Source organism: Lepidochelys olivacea (genome assembly GCF_965140295.1).
Source record: "Lepidochelys olivacea isolate rLepOli2 genome assembly, chromosome: 12".
NCBI lineage: Eukaryota > Metazoa > Chordata > Testudines > Cheloniidae > Lepidochelys > Lepidochelys olivacea.
In genome coordinates, this window is record NC_140422.1 from 18,386,069 (window position 1) to 18,402,501 (window position 16,433).

A 16,433-nucleotide genomic window follows, 5' to 3' on the forward strand; every position below is an offset into this window, starting at 1 on the left:
TTGATAGAGCAACGTTACAAGCCGCAAGACTGTGAACTACAAGCCCACTTCCGAGGATACTGCTTGTGAGTCACATAGAATGGAATCAACACGAGCAAGTACTCAAACATGAAAAAACGGTTACCTACTTTTCGTAACTGTTCTTCGAGATGTTTTGCTCATGTCCATTCCATTACCCACCCACCTGCCCTCTGTTGGAGTTGCCGGCAAGAAGAAACTGAGAGGGCGTAGGGCCGGTCGCGCCTAATATACCAGTGCATAAGTGCGTCACTCAAGGGGTGCCACAGCCAAACCTATGGATACCACTAAGGCAAAAAATCTCTGATGATTGTGCACGTGGGTGCTCACACACCTAGATGGCACACACCTACCTCATAGGGCTGAACAGCTAACTTGTTCCACTACAGAGGCAGATAAAATAATCCCTATGTATTAATTACCTCCGTCACAGGAATGTTCAGAGTTTTGAATTCCTTGGTGAAAAGAGCTGCAGAACAGTAGTAGATGTGAAATGATGATCTCTTTAATAGCATCAGATACTTTTAGCAAATAAAACGTACACCTCTAACTCCAGTTATTTGTTGCTTTTTCAGTGGATACCAGTGTTGCAGGACTTCAGAAATAAGGATGCAGTCTGGGGTTTTGTGCCGTATGAAAACAATCAATCCTCAGTTCCAATTACTCTTCACATTGGAGATTACAATATGGATGGCTACCCAGATGCTCTTGCCATACTAAGGAATACTTCTGGAAGGTACAGTATGTATGAAGCTAAAAGTAAAAACACTATCAAAACATATATCCAAATATCAGTTCATGCAATTTTAAGAATTACACCATTGATTAGAATAATGTGTATGAAATTTTTAGTGTTAGATTACCTCACTCTTCTTCATAAAATGAATAGTTAATTTTATATTTACTAAGCATTTTCCTTCTTAAAAGGTTTACATTTTGCATGAAAATTGTAAAATACATCATAGCATAGGGCCAGATTGTGGCTCAACATGCCCAACTGCACAGGGAAGTTAAGAGGGGAAAAAGGACTTCTTGCTTCAGTGTTCTAGATCACCAGGAGATCTTGTATTTTGGGGAAGCAATTGATTTAGAGGCATCTGTTATATTGCCAATAGTTGTGTATGTTCCAAGCTTAATTAAAGTTAATAGAGGGGCTCTCAAATGCAATACAATTATTTTTTGTTTAATAGGGAAGATAATTCTGTGTAGGGGGTAACTGGGAAACTCTGGGAGTGTGAATTTATTTATTTATTTGTGAATATCTTCAAGTTTTTTTCTTGAACTTGCACTGCTTCAGTCTGATGAATTGCTCACATTGGAGTCTCCTTCACCTGCCTTATCCTCAGTTCTCAGTGAGCACCTGAACAGTGATTTAAATAGGAGTTCACTGTCCATTATGACTTATGGAAAGCTCAGCTCATTTTCCAGTCTCCAAAGTTCAGCAGTCTGGTTTCTTTCTGCCATTTGTTTCTGTTAGTGCTGAGGTTTGATGTCTTTGTCCTTGTTGTGTATATTGAATCCATCTCACAACCCAGTAATTTCCCTTTCTTTCATCTTTTCTTTCTCTCCAAGACACTTACAGTTAGATTTAGATAAGGTGAATCTTCGCTGTCTTATTTTTCCCGTGTTTCCTTCCTTTCCATATTTTCTTTTACTCCCTTCTCTATTCCTCAGTCACTTTTGTCGTTTTTCTGTTTTCTTTCTCCTTTCAATCTCTGCCCCCATTTGTTCTTTAATCCCAAATATGGCTTCTTTCCTCTTTCCTTCGCCCCAACTCTCTTTCTCCATTTACTCTTCCCCCAAGGAGTGCTACAGGCATCATAATGGAGAAGTTACTTTTTCTGATGTCAGCACATAGCTCTTAGTCCCCATACTGGGGGAGTGGAGGTGAGTTTCCTACACAAAATTCATAGATTCATAGATATTTAGGTCAGAAGGGACCATTATGATCATCTAGTCTGACTTCCTGCACAATGCAGGCCACAGAATTTCACCCGCCACTCTTACAAAAAAAACCTCACACCTATATCTGTGCTATTGAAGTCCTTAAATCGTAGTTTAAAGACTTCAAGGAGCAGAGAATCCTCCAGCAAGTGACCCGTGCCCCATGCTACAGAGGAAGGCGAAAAACCTCCAGGGCCTGTTCCAATCTGCCCTGGAGAAAAATTCCTTCCCGACCCCAAATATGGCGATCAGCTAAACCCTGAGCATATGGGCAAGATTCATCAGCCTTCACCCAGCGCTACCTTTCCATTCAGGTAGTCAGTGTGCGCCTCCCCCGTAGGCAGCTACTTCACCCTCAAACAGTTGTTGACCCACTTAATTTTAATGCAGAAAACTATAAGTACATTTTATTGCGGTTGTCACACACTTCTCTGCTCAGTATCTCCAGTTCTTTGTCACAATAATGCTGTCCCAATATGATCCACACATAGTAGTATGAAGAGTAGGATTATTTAGAAGAGCCAATTTCTCTGGATTTTAATAGCCTGCACCAGCTGAAGAAATCAGAGCACACAGTACTCCAGAAGACATTATGCCCAGTCACTTATGTTCTAATGCAAATGTTGTACTTAGTACATATATACTTCTTGCATATATGTGCTTTAGGATTTAATAGTAAGATTTAATACATAAAACACGTCATTTTACCTAATTACTGTGTTATCACACAATAAAAAGGTTCGAGAGAAACAGGAAGCAAAATCAATTCCACACACTCAGTAGCTCTTTACAGCATATAAAGTAGGTTCAGGTATACAGCCAGAAAGAGACCCCCAAATGCTCCATTCACACAGACAACTCTGTTAGTTTCCATTATCCTCCTACAGTCCATCTCTTCAAGCTCTTCAAACAGGTGATACAAAATCCTTCTTTCCCAAACTGCTTTCCCAGTACATCCACTGTCATCATTTTCTAAAATATGTCTGTAATATCACACACACTCCGTTGCTTAGTTCTCTGTGCTATCATAGTACCAGAAAAGAAAAAAGCATCTCAAAGTCCCTGTAATACTTTCAAAAATCCCTACAATCCACATTTTAAAAGCTCCATAAACTCAGATTACTGAGATGGTCATGAAATCTAATCCATATTAAAAGGAATTTTTAAAATGCATGTGATTGAAGGTCTATCATGTAAAACTATATTTAGTATCCTGTCAGCCTGCTGTAAGGACCAGTAGGATACTAGTATTTGCAAGTAGTACAAATTTTAAAAATCCATCCATTTTATTGTCCTCCACATTCAAAAGTAGTACCCACCAATAGTAATTTCAAAGGCTGCTCAATTATAATAATAATTATAGGTGGATTTGGTAGTGTGGCTTCCTGACTCTTCCATTTTAAGACCTTGTTTTAAGTAGAGCTATGTGAATAATCATTTTTCTGCTTGCTGTCCTTACCAAAAGTTGCGGGGGGGCATGAGGGGGGTGGAGAGATTCATTTCTGATCAAACCAAATGTTTTGGTTCACCAAAACTGAAACATTTCATTTCTTTTTTTGAGATTTACCTTTTATTAAAAACAAAATGAAGTACATTTCAAAATGAAAAGTCATTTCATCTTAAAGTAAATGTTTAATTTCAAAAATGTCAAGAACACATTGCAAATTTTACTGAAACGGTTCAGTGAATTGGGCATGGATTTGCTTAATGTTTGCTTAATGATTTTAGACCCAAATCTATATCTTTTTTGGGAAAAAAAAGTTTCCCTGGAAAATTTTCGTTCAACTCTACTTTTCAATGGCTTATAACTTTGCTGACTTTAAAGCATTTGTATGTAAATTTTACATGCCATGCCAGGAAAATTCCATGTCTGCCTCAGGCTGACTTCCCCTACCCAGTTAAAATGGTTCAGCCATTTCTGGGAACATTAGTGAAAAGTACATTGTTTTATTTACCCATTTGGAAAAAAAAAAAAAAAAACCCTTCCAAAGAACTCTCATTGATGCCAATTGATCAGGATTATTATTACTTATTATGGTGCCCAAAAGCATGCTAGGTGCATTGCAAGACAAATTGAAAGAAAATATCCTTATTAGGAAGAGCTTATGGTCTAATTTTTGACATGATGCAAGGCAGGATAGGGTTAAACAGTGGGAAAGAATAAGGTTAGAGGATCAGGCCCTTAGACCATGACTCAAATAGTGCTGCTGCTCTTCCATTATATTAACTTATGTGTAATTACATTTTCAAGTACATTTTATAAGCATAGGGCAACTAAAATATTGTAAAGACATAATTTGCATGCAATATTTTCATATGGCTTGCTAGAATTAATTTTACCTTCATGCCATATTGTAATATGCTGTAGCGTAATATAGCATTTGTTACTGTGTAATGCAAATCAGTAGGTGAAGTTAATTAAAATATAGCAACATATTTTTCCTGCAGAGGAAAGGTAATACTCATTTCCTTACCACAGATCCCCTGAGGCTCTGTTGAAAAGGCAGTATTGACATCCAATCTCCAGTGGCAACAGACTTGCAGGGAAGACATTTTCTCCCTTATTAGGCTTTTTATTTTCAGCGAAGATAAAAATGAATCTGAAATCTATGGAAAAAATACATTGGTTTTTATTTATTATGGACATTTTTATATCTTCTTAGTAACTGTATTTCTTTTGTATTGCAATATAATTAGGGCTGTCAAGTGATTAAACAAATTAATCACGATTAATTGCACTGTTAATAATAGAATATCATTTATTTAAATATTTTGGGATGTTTTCTACATTTTCAAATATATTGATTTCAGTTACGACACACAATACAAAGTGTGCAGTGCTCACTTTATATTTATTTTTGATTACAAGTATTTGCACTGTAAAAAACAAAAGGAATAATATTTTTCAATTCACCTAATAGAAATAATGCAACCTTTTTATCATGAAAGTCGAACTTACAAATGTAGAATTATGTACAAAAAAAACTGCATTCAAAAATAAAACCATGTAAAATTTTAGAGCCTGCAAATCCACTCAGTCCTACTTCTTGTTCAGCCAATCGCTCAGACAAACAAGTTTGTTTACATTTCCAGGAGATAATGCTGCCCGTTTCTTGTTTACAATGTTACCTGAAAGTGAGAACAGGCGTTCTCATGGCACTGTTGTAGCCGGCATCGCAAGATATTTACATTCCAGATGTGCTAAAGATCCATATGTCCCTTCATGCTTCAGCCACTATTCCAGGGGACATGCGTCCATGCCAATGATGGGTTCTGTTCGATAACAATCCAAAGCAGTGCAGACCAACGCATTTTCATTTTCATTATCTGAATCAGATGCCACCAGCACAAGGTTGATATTCTTTTTTGGTGGTTCGGGTTCTGTAGTTTCCTCATCAGAGTGTTGCTCTTTTAAGACTTCTGAAAACATGCTCCACACCTCATCACTCTCAGATTTTGGAAGGCACTTCAGATTCTTAAACCTTGGATCGACTGCTGTAGCTATCTTTAGAAATCTCACATTGGTACCTTTTTTGCGTTTTGTCAAATCTGCAGTGATGGTGTTGTTAAAATGAACATCATGTGCTGAGTCATCATCCGAGACTGCTATAACATGAAATATATGGCAGAATGCACGTAAAACAGAGCAGGGGACATACAATTCTCCCCCCAAGGAGTTCAGTCACAGATTTAATTAACACATTTTTTTAATGAGCGTCATCAGCATGGAAGCAAGTCCTCTGGAATGGTGGCTAAAGCATGAAGGGGCATACAAATGTTTATTATATCTGGCACGTAAATACCTTGCAATGCAGCTACAAAAATGCCATGCAAATGCCTGTTCTGACTTTCTGGTGACATTGTAAATAAGAAGAAATGTAAATGTAAACAAACTTATTTGTCTTAGCAATTGGCTGAACAAGAAGTAGGACTGAGTGGACTTGTAGGCTCTGAAGTTTTACATTGTTTTATGAGTACAGTTATATAACAAAAAAGAAATCTACAGCACTTTCACGACAAAGAGGTTGCACTATAGTACTTGTATGAGGTGAACTGAAAAATACTATTTCTTTTGTTTATCATTTTTACAGTGCAAATATTTATAATAAAAAATAATATACTCTTTGATTTCAGTTACAACACAGAATACAATATACATGATGTAGAAAAACATCCAAAATATGTAATAAATTTCAGTTGGTATTCTGTTGTTTAATAGTGCAATTAAAACTGCGATTAATCACAATTAATTTTTTTAAGCACGATTAATTTTTTTTAGTTATAGATATAATTAATATAATGTAATTAATCAGAGGTTGTTCTTTGAAGGCACCCCTAATGTTGAGCAGCCCTTGAAAAGCTATCTCTATTGTGGTGCACAAGAGATCTCACACGAGGGTAATGTCATCACCCTAGACTATGTAAAGGAGCACCTCTCCCAAATACCTCAGTTCCTTTGCTGCAGCTGCACAACATAAACTGAACTCTCCTTCATGTCCTTATGCTAGAACTTCCCTTTCTCTAGCTTAATGATTTCTTGTAAATATAATAGTGTCTGATAGTTTAGTGTAGATAGTCATCCTTCCTTCCACAATACTGAAAGGTAAACTGTCAGTCTGGAAGGAGGTTACTAGTGAAGTTCTTCAGGAATCGGTCTTGGGACCAATTTATTTAACATTTTTATTACTGACCTTGGCACAAAAAATAGGAGTGTTCTAATGAAATTTGTGGATGACACAAAGATAGGAGGTATTGCCAATGCAGAGGAGGACCAGAACATCATTCAAAAAGACTTGGATGACCTTGAAAACTGGAGTAATATAAATCGAATGAAATTTAATAGTTCAGAGTGCAAGGTCATGCAGTTAGGGACTAACAGCAAGAATTTTTGCCATAAGCTGGGGACATATCGTTTGGAAATGAAAGAGGATGAGAAAAACCTGGGTGTACTGGTTGATCACAGGATGACTGAGCCGCCAGTGTGATGCAGCCAAAGAAAAAGGCTAATGCAGTCCTAGGATGTATCAGGCGATGTATTTCCATTAGAGCCAGGTAAGTGTTGTTACTATTATACCAGGCACTAGTGAGACCTCATCTGGAATACTATGTGCAATTCTGGTTTCCCATGTTTAAGAAAGATGAATTCAGACTGGAACGGGAGCAGGGAAGGGCTACTAGAAAGGTCAGAGGAATGGAAAGCCTACCTTAGGAGAGGAGACCCCAAGAGCTTGGCTTGTTTAGCCAGTCCAAAAGAAGGTTAAGGGGAGATATGATTGCTCTCTGTAAATACATCGGAGGAATAAATACCAAGGAGGGAGAGGAGTTATTTAAGTTAAGCGCCAGTGCGGACACAAGAGCAAATGGATATAAACTGGACATCAATAAATTTAGGCTTGAAATTAGACAAAGGTTTCGTACCATCAGAGGAGTGAAGTTCTGGACCAGCCTTCCCAGGGGAGTAGTGGGGGCAAAAATCCTAACTGGCTTCAAGACTGAGCTTGATATGTTTATGGAGGGGATGGTATGATGAGACTTCCTACAATATGATCTGCAACTGCTAGCAGCAAGTATCTCCACTGGCTGGTGATGGGATACCAGATGGGGACCACTCTGAGTTACTACAGAGAATTCTTTCCCAGGTCTCTGGCTAATGGGTCTTGCTCACTTGCTCAGGGTCTAACTGATTTGCCATATTTGAGGTTGGGAAAGAATTTTTCCCCAGGTCAGATTGGGGGAGACCCTGTGGGTTTTTCGCCTTCCTCCGCAGCATGGGGCACGTGTCACTTGCAGGTTTAAACTGGAGTAAATGATGGATTCTCTGTAGTCTTTAAATTATGAAGTCTTTAAATTATGATTTCAGAACTTCAGTAACTCAGCCAGAGGTTAGGGGTCTATTACAGGAGTGGGTGGGTGAGGCTCTGTGATCTGCAATGTGCAGGAAGTCAGACTAGATGATCATGATGGTCCCTTCTGACCGTCAAGTCTGTGAATCTATAAACCTTTGGCCCTGAGACCTGGACCATATTGGGCAGTCAGCCTTGTAAGGGCTTGAAGAGTTGGTACTCCTGTCCAGCAGTCATACTATAGACCAGTGCCCACATATGGTGCCTCTGACCTCTGGGCAAAACCCACTCAGTAACTCTGTGTACAGTTTGCTGAACCGTCATTCCCCACACTAGAAAGGAGAGAAACTTCAGGCTCACCTGGCTTCTCAGTGCCAATAGCCTGATACTCCATGCCTGTCAGGAGTACTAAGACCAGCGTCTGTGCTAAGAGTTTCTAACACAGGACTCAAGACACACTGCCTCTTCAGCCTCCATGCTGTGTTTTACCATAGGCCTTAGACCAGCATCTGCTTAGCCCGCTACTGTGAGCGAATCCCTCACTTAACACAGCCTGACACAGCTAAGTTAAAAGCAGTCTTAAAGATCAAACCAACACTGCCTATTAAAGCCTCCTCAATAGCCTTTATGACAACCTCAGGAAGCACCCCCTTGGTGCCTATTCCTCATTTGGCACTGTTGTCATTGCCATACCAATTGCCTGGTACCAATACCTCTCTGGTTGCATCAATTTTAGGTGCAGACACCCGTCATATCTCCCAACAAGCTGGACATGAGCTGAAAGAAAAGAGAAAGTGCTGCCTTTCTCATCCTTCACCAAGTTCCTTGTGGTTGCTGCACTCCTCAGATGTCAAGGAATCTTTGTCTACCCCTACATTGTTTAGTGGCTCTTAAGCGCCGTCTCTCAGCAGGACCTCACCTCTGTGATCCAATACACGTGCAACCTCTTTTAGTATTTGGGACTGGTAATCAACTGGCAGAAATCCTCCTTTCATCCCACACAAAGAATCACCTTCATTGGAGCAGCCCTAGATTCAAACCAGAGCTTTTTCATCCAAAAGAGAAAGTTTTTGTTGTTTTTTTCCCCAAAATAAGAAATTTTCCAATAACTTTCTGGAAACAATTTGTAGAGCTAACACAATTTTTCCTAAGACTAGTAGGCCTGATGGCCTCATCAACCTATGTCACTCCCTTTGCTCATCTGAACATGAGACCTCTGAAGCATTAGGTTACAGGTCTCTCCCTACACACTGGATAGTCATAGCCCTTTGCCAAGACTTCTAAGTACACAGCCTACAGAACACCTAGGAATCCAATCTCCATATCAAGATACTAGGTCTAGAGGCAGTTTGGTGGGGCCTCATAGCCTTTCATCTAGCTCTGCAGCATCGTTTAATATAGGTGCTTACAGACGACACTATGCATCCAAAATCAAATCCACCCATTAAGTCGTCATCTTCCAAGGGAGGAAAACATGAAAGTAAAATTGCTCAGCTGTGGTCTCAGGAGCAACATAAGTGGTCCCTCAAACCAGCAGTTGCCAGTGAACTATTTTATAGTTGGGGCTAACCCTGTAATAGACCTCTTCATATCTGAACAAAACACCAAATACCAAGTGTGCTGCACAAGAATACCAAAAGATCTTTGGTGGATTTCTGCTGGACCAGAGCTAACATCTTATATATACCTTCCCTCCCGTTCCCCTCATACTCAGGGTCATAAGGAAGATTAGGTTGGATGGAGCAAACACTTTACTAATAGCCCCAATATGGCGGTGTCAGCACAGTATCCAGATCTCTAATAGCTGATGAGTGAATCAGTGTGTATGCTGCCTTTGTCTCCAGACTTCGTCTCAGTGGAAAGGAAGGATTCTGCGTCCCAACCCAAGAGGCTCTCCATCTTGCAGCCTAAAGGACGATTTGCTCACTTATGTAGATAGTTTCTGCTTTGGAGGGTTTAAGCCTTCCTCTTACAAATCAGGAAGGTGTCCACCCTAAAATATTGTAAACAAAAATATAAACTATTTACTATCTAGGCAAGTGGTAAAGGGCTCACTCTGTCTTGAGCTGTGGTCTCTACAGTCCTAGAGTAGCTTGTACACCTTAAGACTCAGGACTTAGCCTTTATGAAGGTTTATATGTCAAAAATATTTGCTCATCACAATTATGTTAAGGGCAAATCTATCTTCTCTCACCCTGGTGATGCAGCAGGAGAGTGGTGGAAGGGAGGTATATAAACTCTAGGATGATCAAGACCTTATTCCCTGTGGACTAGGAAAAGGTTACTTACAAGGTAATTGGAGCACCTGGAGCCAATTAAGGCCCCACCCAAGACCTAATAAAAAAAATTTTGCCTGGAAAAGACTCAAGCTCTTTAGAAAAAGTAATGGATCATTTTTTAGCATATGAGGAGAGATACGAGAGAACACATTACAAGAAACTTTCATACTGTGTTGGAAGAATGTTTCGGACATTGCTACATCTTAGCTAAACAACCAGTATCTCATGGCTTCACGACCCACTCCACGAGAGCCATCACACCATCCGTGGCATCAATGGCCGGTTCCCATATCAGAGAGATATAAAGCAGCAACTTGAGTTCCGTGCACACTTTTACCAGATATTACTCCTTGAATTTAGCACTGTGCTACAACACCCTGTTTGGGAGAGTGGTGTTGTGTACCTGGTGGAGCACTGCTTGCGAATCTCCTACAAGCAGAAATGCACAGAGACAGTCAAAGAACAGAGAGTACTTATCAGTAACTGTTCCTCTTCAAGAATAGCATCTGTGCATATATGCTACCTGCCCATCTTTCCCTCTGCCTCAGAGTTATGTATAAATTATCAGGACTCTGTGGTTAGAGAAGAGAAACCAAGGTGGTTGGGAGCACACCTCCTTATATATGTCAGGACAGTGTTGCCGTCATATGAAATCTCCTCTGCACTTCCCAAGCAAGAGTGTTTTTTAAACCAGTTCCGCAGCTTGACACCAGGGCATATAATCTCACAAATGTGAATGCACAGAGGCAACTCTCAGCTACTGGTAAGTAACTTGTTTTTACTCATATTAACTAATAAGGTTAGTTTTCTGTAATACTCATTGTTTGAGGGAGTGATGGACATCTTTTTTTTTTTTTTTTTTTTTTTTTTTTAGTAAAATGACAGTTTCCCCTGAATAGTTGAGAAAAAGTCTTTCAGAGATCAAAAAGAATCTTTACCACCATTAATTGTTCTGAGAAAATCTTTACACCTGCTTAAATGTAAATGAGTAACCTTTAATCCACGTTTTCTGTGTGAATCGATGAAATCCTGCGTATTTAACTTATTAACATATAAAATGCTTCTTTAATGGATAGAGGCCCTTAGCAAGCAAACCAATTTATATTTGCAATTCACTGAAGTCTGTTCAGTCTTTAATCAATCTCCTGAGGCAATTATTTTTTCCTTTGAAGTTGCTACCTGGAATGGAATTTCGCCATCCAGTTGTTTCCCCTGAAAAATGGTTATTGAATCAGTCTGTAATATACAATTTATAATTAAATGTAATAAAATCATTATTGAATACTAAGCATTTTGCTTTGCAGCTCTAACAGAAATTGAGAATAAATATCTTAGTTATAAATGAACTATTCCTTGAAAAATGGTTTGTAAGATACTAGGGTTTTATTGTTTTAAATATCTTCATTGTATTATTGCTTGTGTACACATAGTTCATCCTTCTTAGTTCTAAAGGTGTATTTTACATATAAAGAGAAATATTAATTAGTCTAATGAGTTTCCTGCAGCGTGAGTCAATAGTAAATCATTGTACAGTGCCAACATTTCAGTATCACAGTGGAGCACACACAGGTCAAAACTTCTAATAAATTGGTTAGTCTCTAAGGTGCCACAAGTCCTCCTTTTCTTTTTGCGAATACAGACTAACACGGCTGCTACTCTGAAACCTTTTAAAAGAACTGTTATGAACAATCTTATATTCCCTATAGTAGCATTCTGGCACTTCCTCTCCTTTTGGGATCCAAGTCATGTCCCATGCCATCTGTCAGAGGGGCCTCAGCCCACAAATGTATGTGTAGTGAAGTGGACTACATACTCTAATCAGGATTTAATATCAAGTTGCTGTTGTTTTTTAAAGGCTCAGTTGTATAATATGGCAGAGTTGCTCACAGAATGGTCAAATACTCCATTATAATGTAAAGCACTGACAAGTCTCCTTTTGAAACAAATGGGAAACTCACAGGCTCCCACTCCTGTCTTGCCAATCAGTGCTACTTTTCTGTTACCCACATTGTACCACACAAGAAGGAAGCCTTTTTCTTTCAAATGTCATTTGAAACAAAATCATAAAATATGGAAGAATGATTAAACTTAAATTATTTTTTTAAATTTTTATATTTATCCAATCCTGCTGTACTGAAGAGAAATGTTTTATTTCCGATAGCTCAGAAAAGTTAGGCTGTAAAGGAAGAACACTTATGAATTAGAGCCCTAAATAAATGTAATAGAAAGAATTCCAGTTAAATTATCTCTTTTAGTGTGGCAGTTACCTAATTTGTCATTGGCTTGTACTGCTTGTTTTTCATAGAGTACCTTTAAAAAGTCAATGGTTGTAATGGAAAATGCAACACTGGTTCTTCAAACGTTTGTTTAATTTTTCTGAACATATTTCCAAAATGTCAATGCCATGTTTCTGAAATTTCATTGCACCTATTTTAAGATTTTGAGTCAATACAAAATCATTCTGTTGGGGAGTTCTATTCAAGTGTTGTATCTGCTACAGATCCATAAATGCTATATATGTTCCTTCCTTTAGTGTTACTTACCTTAATCTAATTTTTTATCCATACATATTACAAACCACAGTATTATTGTTACTCTGGCCACATCCAGTGTTTGAACCTATATTATCCTTGGGCATCAACATGTGTAGGCTGAAACACAGGTAATGAATGGTGTGCCATGCTAGCATTAGACCTTGTAGCAGGCTGTCAAGAATAGATCTCCTCCCTAAGAGGAAATGGTGCTTTAAATTTAAAATCTTGCTATCTCTTTATCCCATAGTTCCCATTGTGTGACACTCAGGGTCCAGCTCTGCATTAGGGCTCAGTGATGCTGTACTGTCTCTTCTACTCTCTTCACATAGGCTTTCTATGTAGAAAGACAAGACATGAGTAAAGGGAAAACATATCAATAAAAACATTGTTCCAGGCAGACCTTTCTGCATGTGAGCATTTTGCCTTCCAAAGCTTAAATAAAATGTTAAGCAAATTAAATTTTTAAAAATTTAATCTCATAAACGGTACACATTTTGTGTAGGATAGAGGTGGCTTAATTGTTATCAAACCATTCTAGAGATAAAGGGCCTATAACTCCTGACACTGCATCTGTATTGCTTCTAAACAAAAGACTGGTGGTCCAGAATACACAACACAACATGGATTGAGTTTCTTCTTCTTAGTTTATTACTTTGTGGATTATACAGATTTTAGTAAGCCATAGCAAATTCTGGACAGCCACTAGCACCTGAATGCTAGTGCAAGTGGTGGGTCACTTGGGAACTCTGTTTACATAGTTCATAACTTCTTCCCTCAGGACAGCATAAAAGTATTACAATGTGTAAATCTGGATGTTGGTCTCTCCAGACAAACAAATCATTCCGTTAAGTAACGTTACATAGGAATTGTTACAACAAAGGCATATATCTACTACCACTTTCAGTGTAACTGAAGGGAGAGCAGTGTTAGTCAAATATTTTTTATGAAATGATACTGTAAGAAGGTAGATATTTTGATAAATGTGTAGCATTTGATTATTTTAAACCATATTATTTGATTACAATTTAGTCACCCCAGGAATTGCTGAAAATAATTTTATTTGCTTCTGAGGGTGGGTTTGTTTGTCTCCTGCTTACATGGGTCCATGCACTTAGGTCACTGGTTGGTTATATCTCACCTGTGATATATTTCAACAGACTTTTTTTTTCTTGAGGGGGGTGGGGCAGCAGCACCACCCTCCAGGGCCAGCCGCACCGGCCGCAGGTTGGGCGGTTCCTGGGGCCAGCTGCACTGGGACAGCGGCAGATGTGTCTGGCTGCAGGGCCACCCAAGCAGCTGGCTGTGGAGCTGCTCCAGCAGCAGCCGTTGTGGCTGTCACCGGGGCCACCTGAGCCCTGGCCTCTGAGCCAGCTGTTTGTATGGCCCTGGGGTCAGCCACACTGGCCGCTGCGAAAGTCATGGAGGTCGCAGAAAGTCACAGAAATCCGTGGCTTCCGCGACCTCAATGACAGACACGGAAGCCTAACTATAGGGTGTTCGAGGATTACATTAATAGGGAGCTGATCAATTTCCCAGTCACTCTTATATTTATAATGTTATCATTAGAGAGTTCCTGTTAAATTAATCTGTCCCCACTGTGTAAAAATAAATTTACAAATAAAAATGTCTCTTGTTCTACATGTGTGCCTCCACAAAGCCAGAGGACTTGCAGTTAGGAATTATTAAGGAGTAAGAATGTAAATAATATAGCCTGTGAGGAAGAGAGATTATTCTGTGCTCAAAATTCTTAATTTAAAGATGCAGATAATAGTGCCTTTTTAATCCTTCGGGCAACTTGGTGTCACATCTCAAGAGGCAAAATTCATCCCCAGTTAAAAAAAAAATTAACATCCATGGATATCGGTGGAAATTTACCCAGCGGTTCATCTTTTGGATTTCTAGAGAAGCGGGGGTGGGGAGGTTTCAGAGGAAGGTGACAAAAATTGCTAGGGATGTGGAAAAACTTTTGTATCATGAGAGATTGAAAAAAATGGGACTGTTTATGTTAGAATGGAGTTCAATAAAAGGAACTTAATATAGGTATTAAAAATGGAAGGATATTAAGAAAGTAGATCAAGAGCTTCTGATCTCTCTGATCCTAACATAAGAACAAGGGATCAGTCAATGAAATTGCTTGGCAGCAAATTCAGAACTGATAAAGGAAGCATTGTTTTCACATTGCATAATTCAACTGTGGAAATCATTGCTGTAGGATGTCATTGGGCCAAGAATTAGGCCGGATTCAACTTGGGATTGGACATTTATATGGATAACAAGACTATCCAGAGACATTATAGTTTTGGGGGGGCAGATATAAAACCTCATGCTTCAGGACTTAAACCAATCTCTAACTGTTATTAGGACTTAGAATGAGACTTCCATTGGCAGCTGATTACTCCACATCTGTCTGCTGGAGGGACTTCTTGCAACCTTCTCTGAAGCTTGGAGATGGGATGCTGGACTAGATTGACCAGTATGGCAATTGCTCTTTCTATGAATGAAAAAATAAATGTACCAACAAAAGAAACTTCCTTCTTCTGAGAGGCAGGAAGTGTCTTATGCTATTTCAAACAATTCAATACTTAAGCAGTCATTAAAGGTAGACTTTGCTGGATCTTTTAATAGGGATGTACTTCATATCAGAGAGAATGTAAGAACAAAGATACAGGGCAAGGATAAGTAGCGTCAGAAATTAGTTTTGTGACATTTGAATTTCAGTTTAGAAGTAACCCTCTTGCTAGTATTGAAAATCCTGAACAGTAACTCTGTCCCAGAATCCTCCCCTTCCTCAACCATCAGGTGTCCGTTGCACAGGGAGTGGGGATTGTGCTTACACGTTACTTCCCTAAGTTTATTCCGCAAAACTTTCATGATCTGCAAGGGACAAGTAGCCCACTACCTACACCACCATTTTACTATTTATTTTCAGAGTGCTTCCTCTTTCAGTTGCTCTTACTCAAGCCCAAAATTGAGTCAAGCATTTTAAGGAAAGAAGGTGTAATTTGAATTAGTTTGCCTTTAAGAGTTTCACAAGAACCTGCAAATCTCAAGGAACTGGAATCTATGCAAATCAAACCCATTAAACAATTAGAAATCTTGTAGAGTTCTAGTCTATAATTTATTTCACTGTTACGATTATGATGGCACAAATGGACAAAGGAAAAGAAAATTACACTGTTTTAAAGGAATGGAGAGTAAATAGTTAACTTCTTTAATTTTTTAATTTATTTTTAAGATAAAAATTAAAAAGTGGTACTTTTAGAACTTTCTTTTGGTGGAGAAGGAGGATAGGAGGGAGCTTGGGGAAAAACCAAACATGATCTTGTGCTGCAGAAAAAAAAAAGAATGGAGGAGAATGTCAGGGGAAGAAGGAAGGAAAGGATGAGAGAGGAAAAACCAGGAAGAGTGAACACAGAAAAGGAAATGGGAAATTTTCAAATCTATAGAGGTAATGGGAGCAAAGAGAGGTGAAAGAGACACAGTTTACTAGTGGAAGTGAGGGAAGAAGGCTTTCAAATATGCCCCTCTTCACCAAGAATTGGAAGTACCTTAAACATGTTGAAGGTTGCTCCAAATTTCAGTTTTTGTATACGTTCCCTCCCCTGAAGAGCAGCCTGGATGGTTTAATAAGTCTTTAATTCTGAGTAATGAAGCAACTGTAAGGCAGCTGTGCTACAGAGATCCCATCCTCTACATTCTGTTTCCCACCTGCTCTGCCCTCATCTAATTTACATTAGAATTATTTTTAGACTATGTGAAGTGGCATAATTTGTGATAAGTTATTTGCCTCTCTGCTTTTGTTTTTGTTGTGCTAT

The 16,433-nt window shown here is 38.8% G+C and overlaps 1 protein-coding gene across 1 annotated transcript in view; it reads left to right on the forward strand.

Annotated features, from left to right (window-relative positions):
• ITFG1 (integrin alpha FG-GAP repeat containing 1) overlaps nt 1–16,433 on the forward strand; it is a gene marked incomplete at its 5' end in the record, with an annotated part of 215,601 nt that overhangs the window by 105,435 nt on the left and 93,733 nt on the right. The window contains one exon of the mRNA XM_084644488.1: nt 594–754. Coding sequence (XP_084500614.1) covers nt 594–754 — 161 coding nt within the window. The remainder of the gene's footprint in view (nt 1–593; nt 755–16,433) is intronic.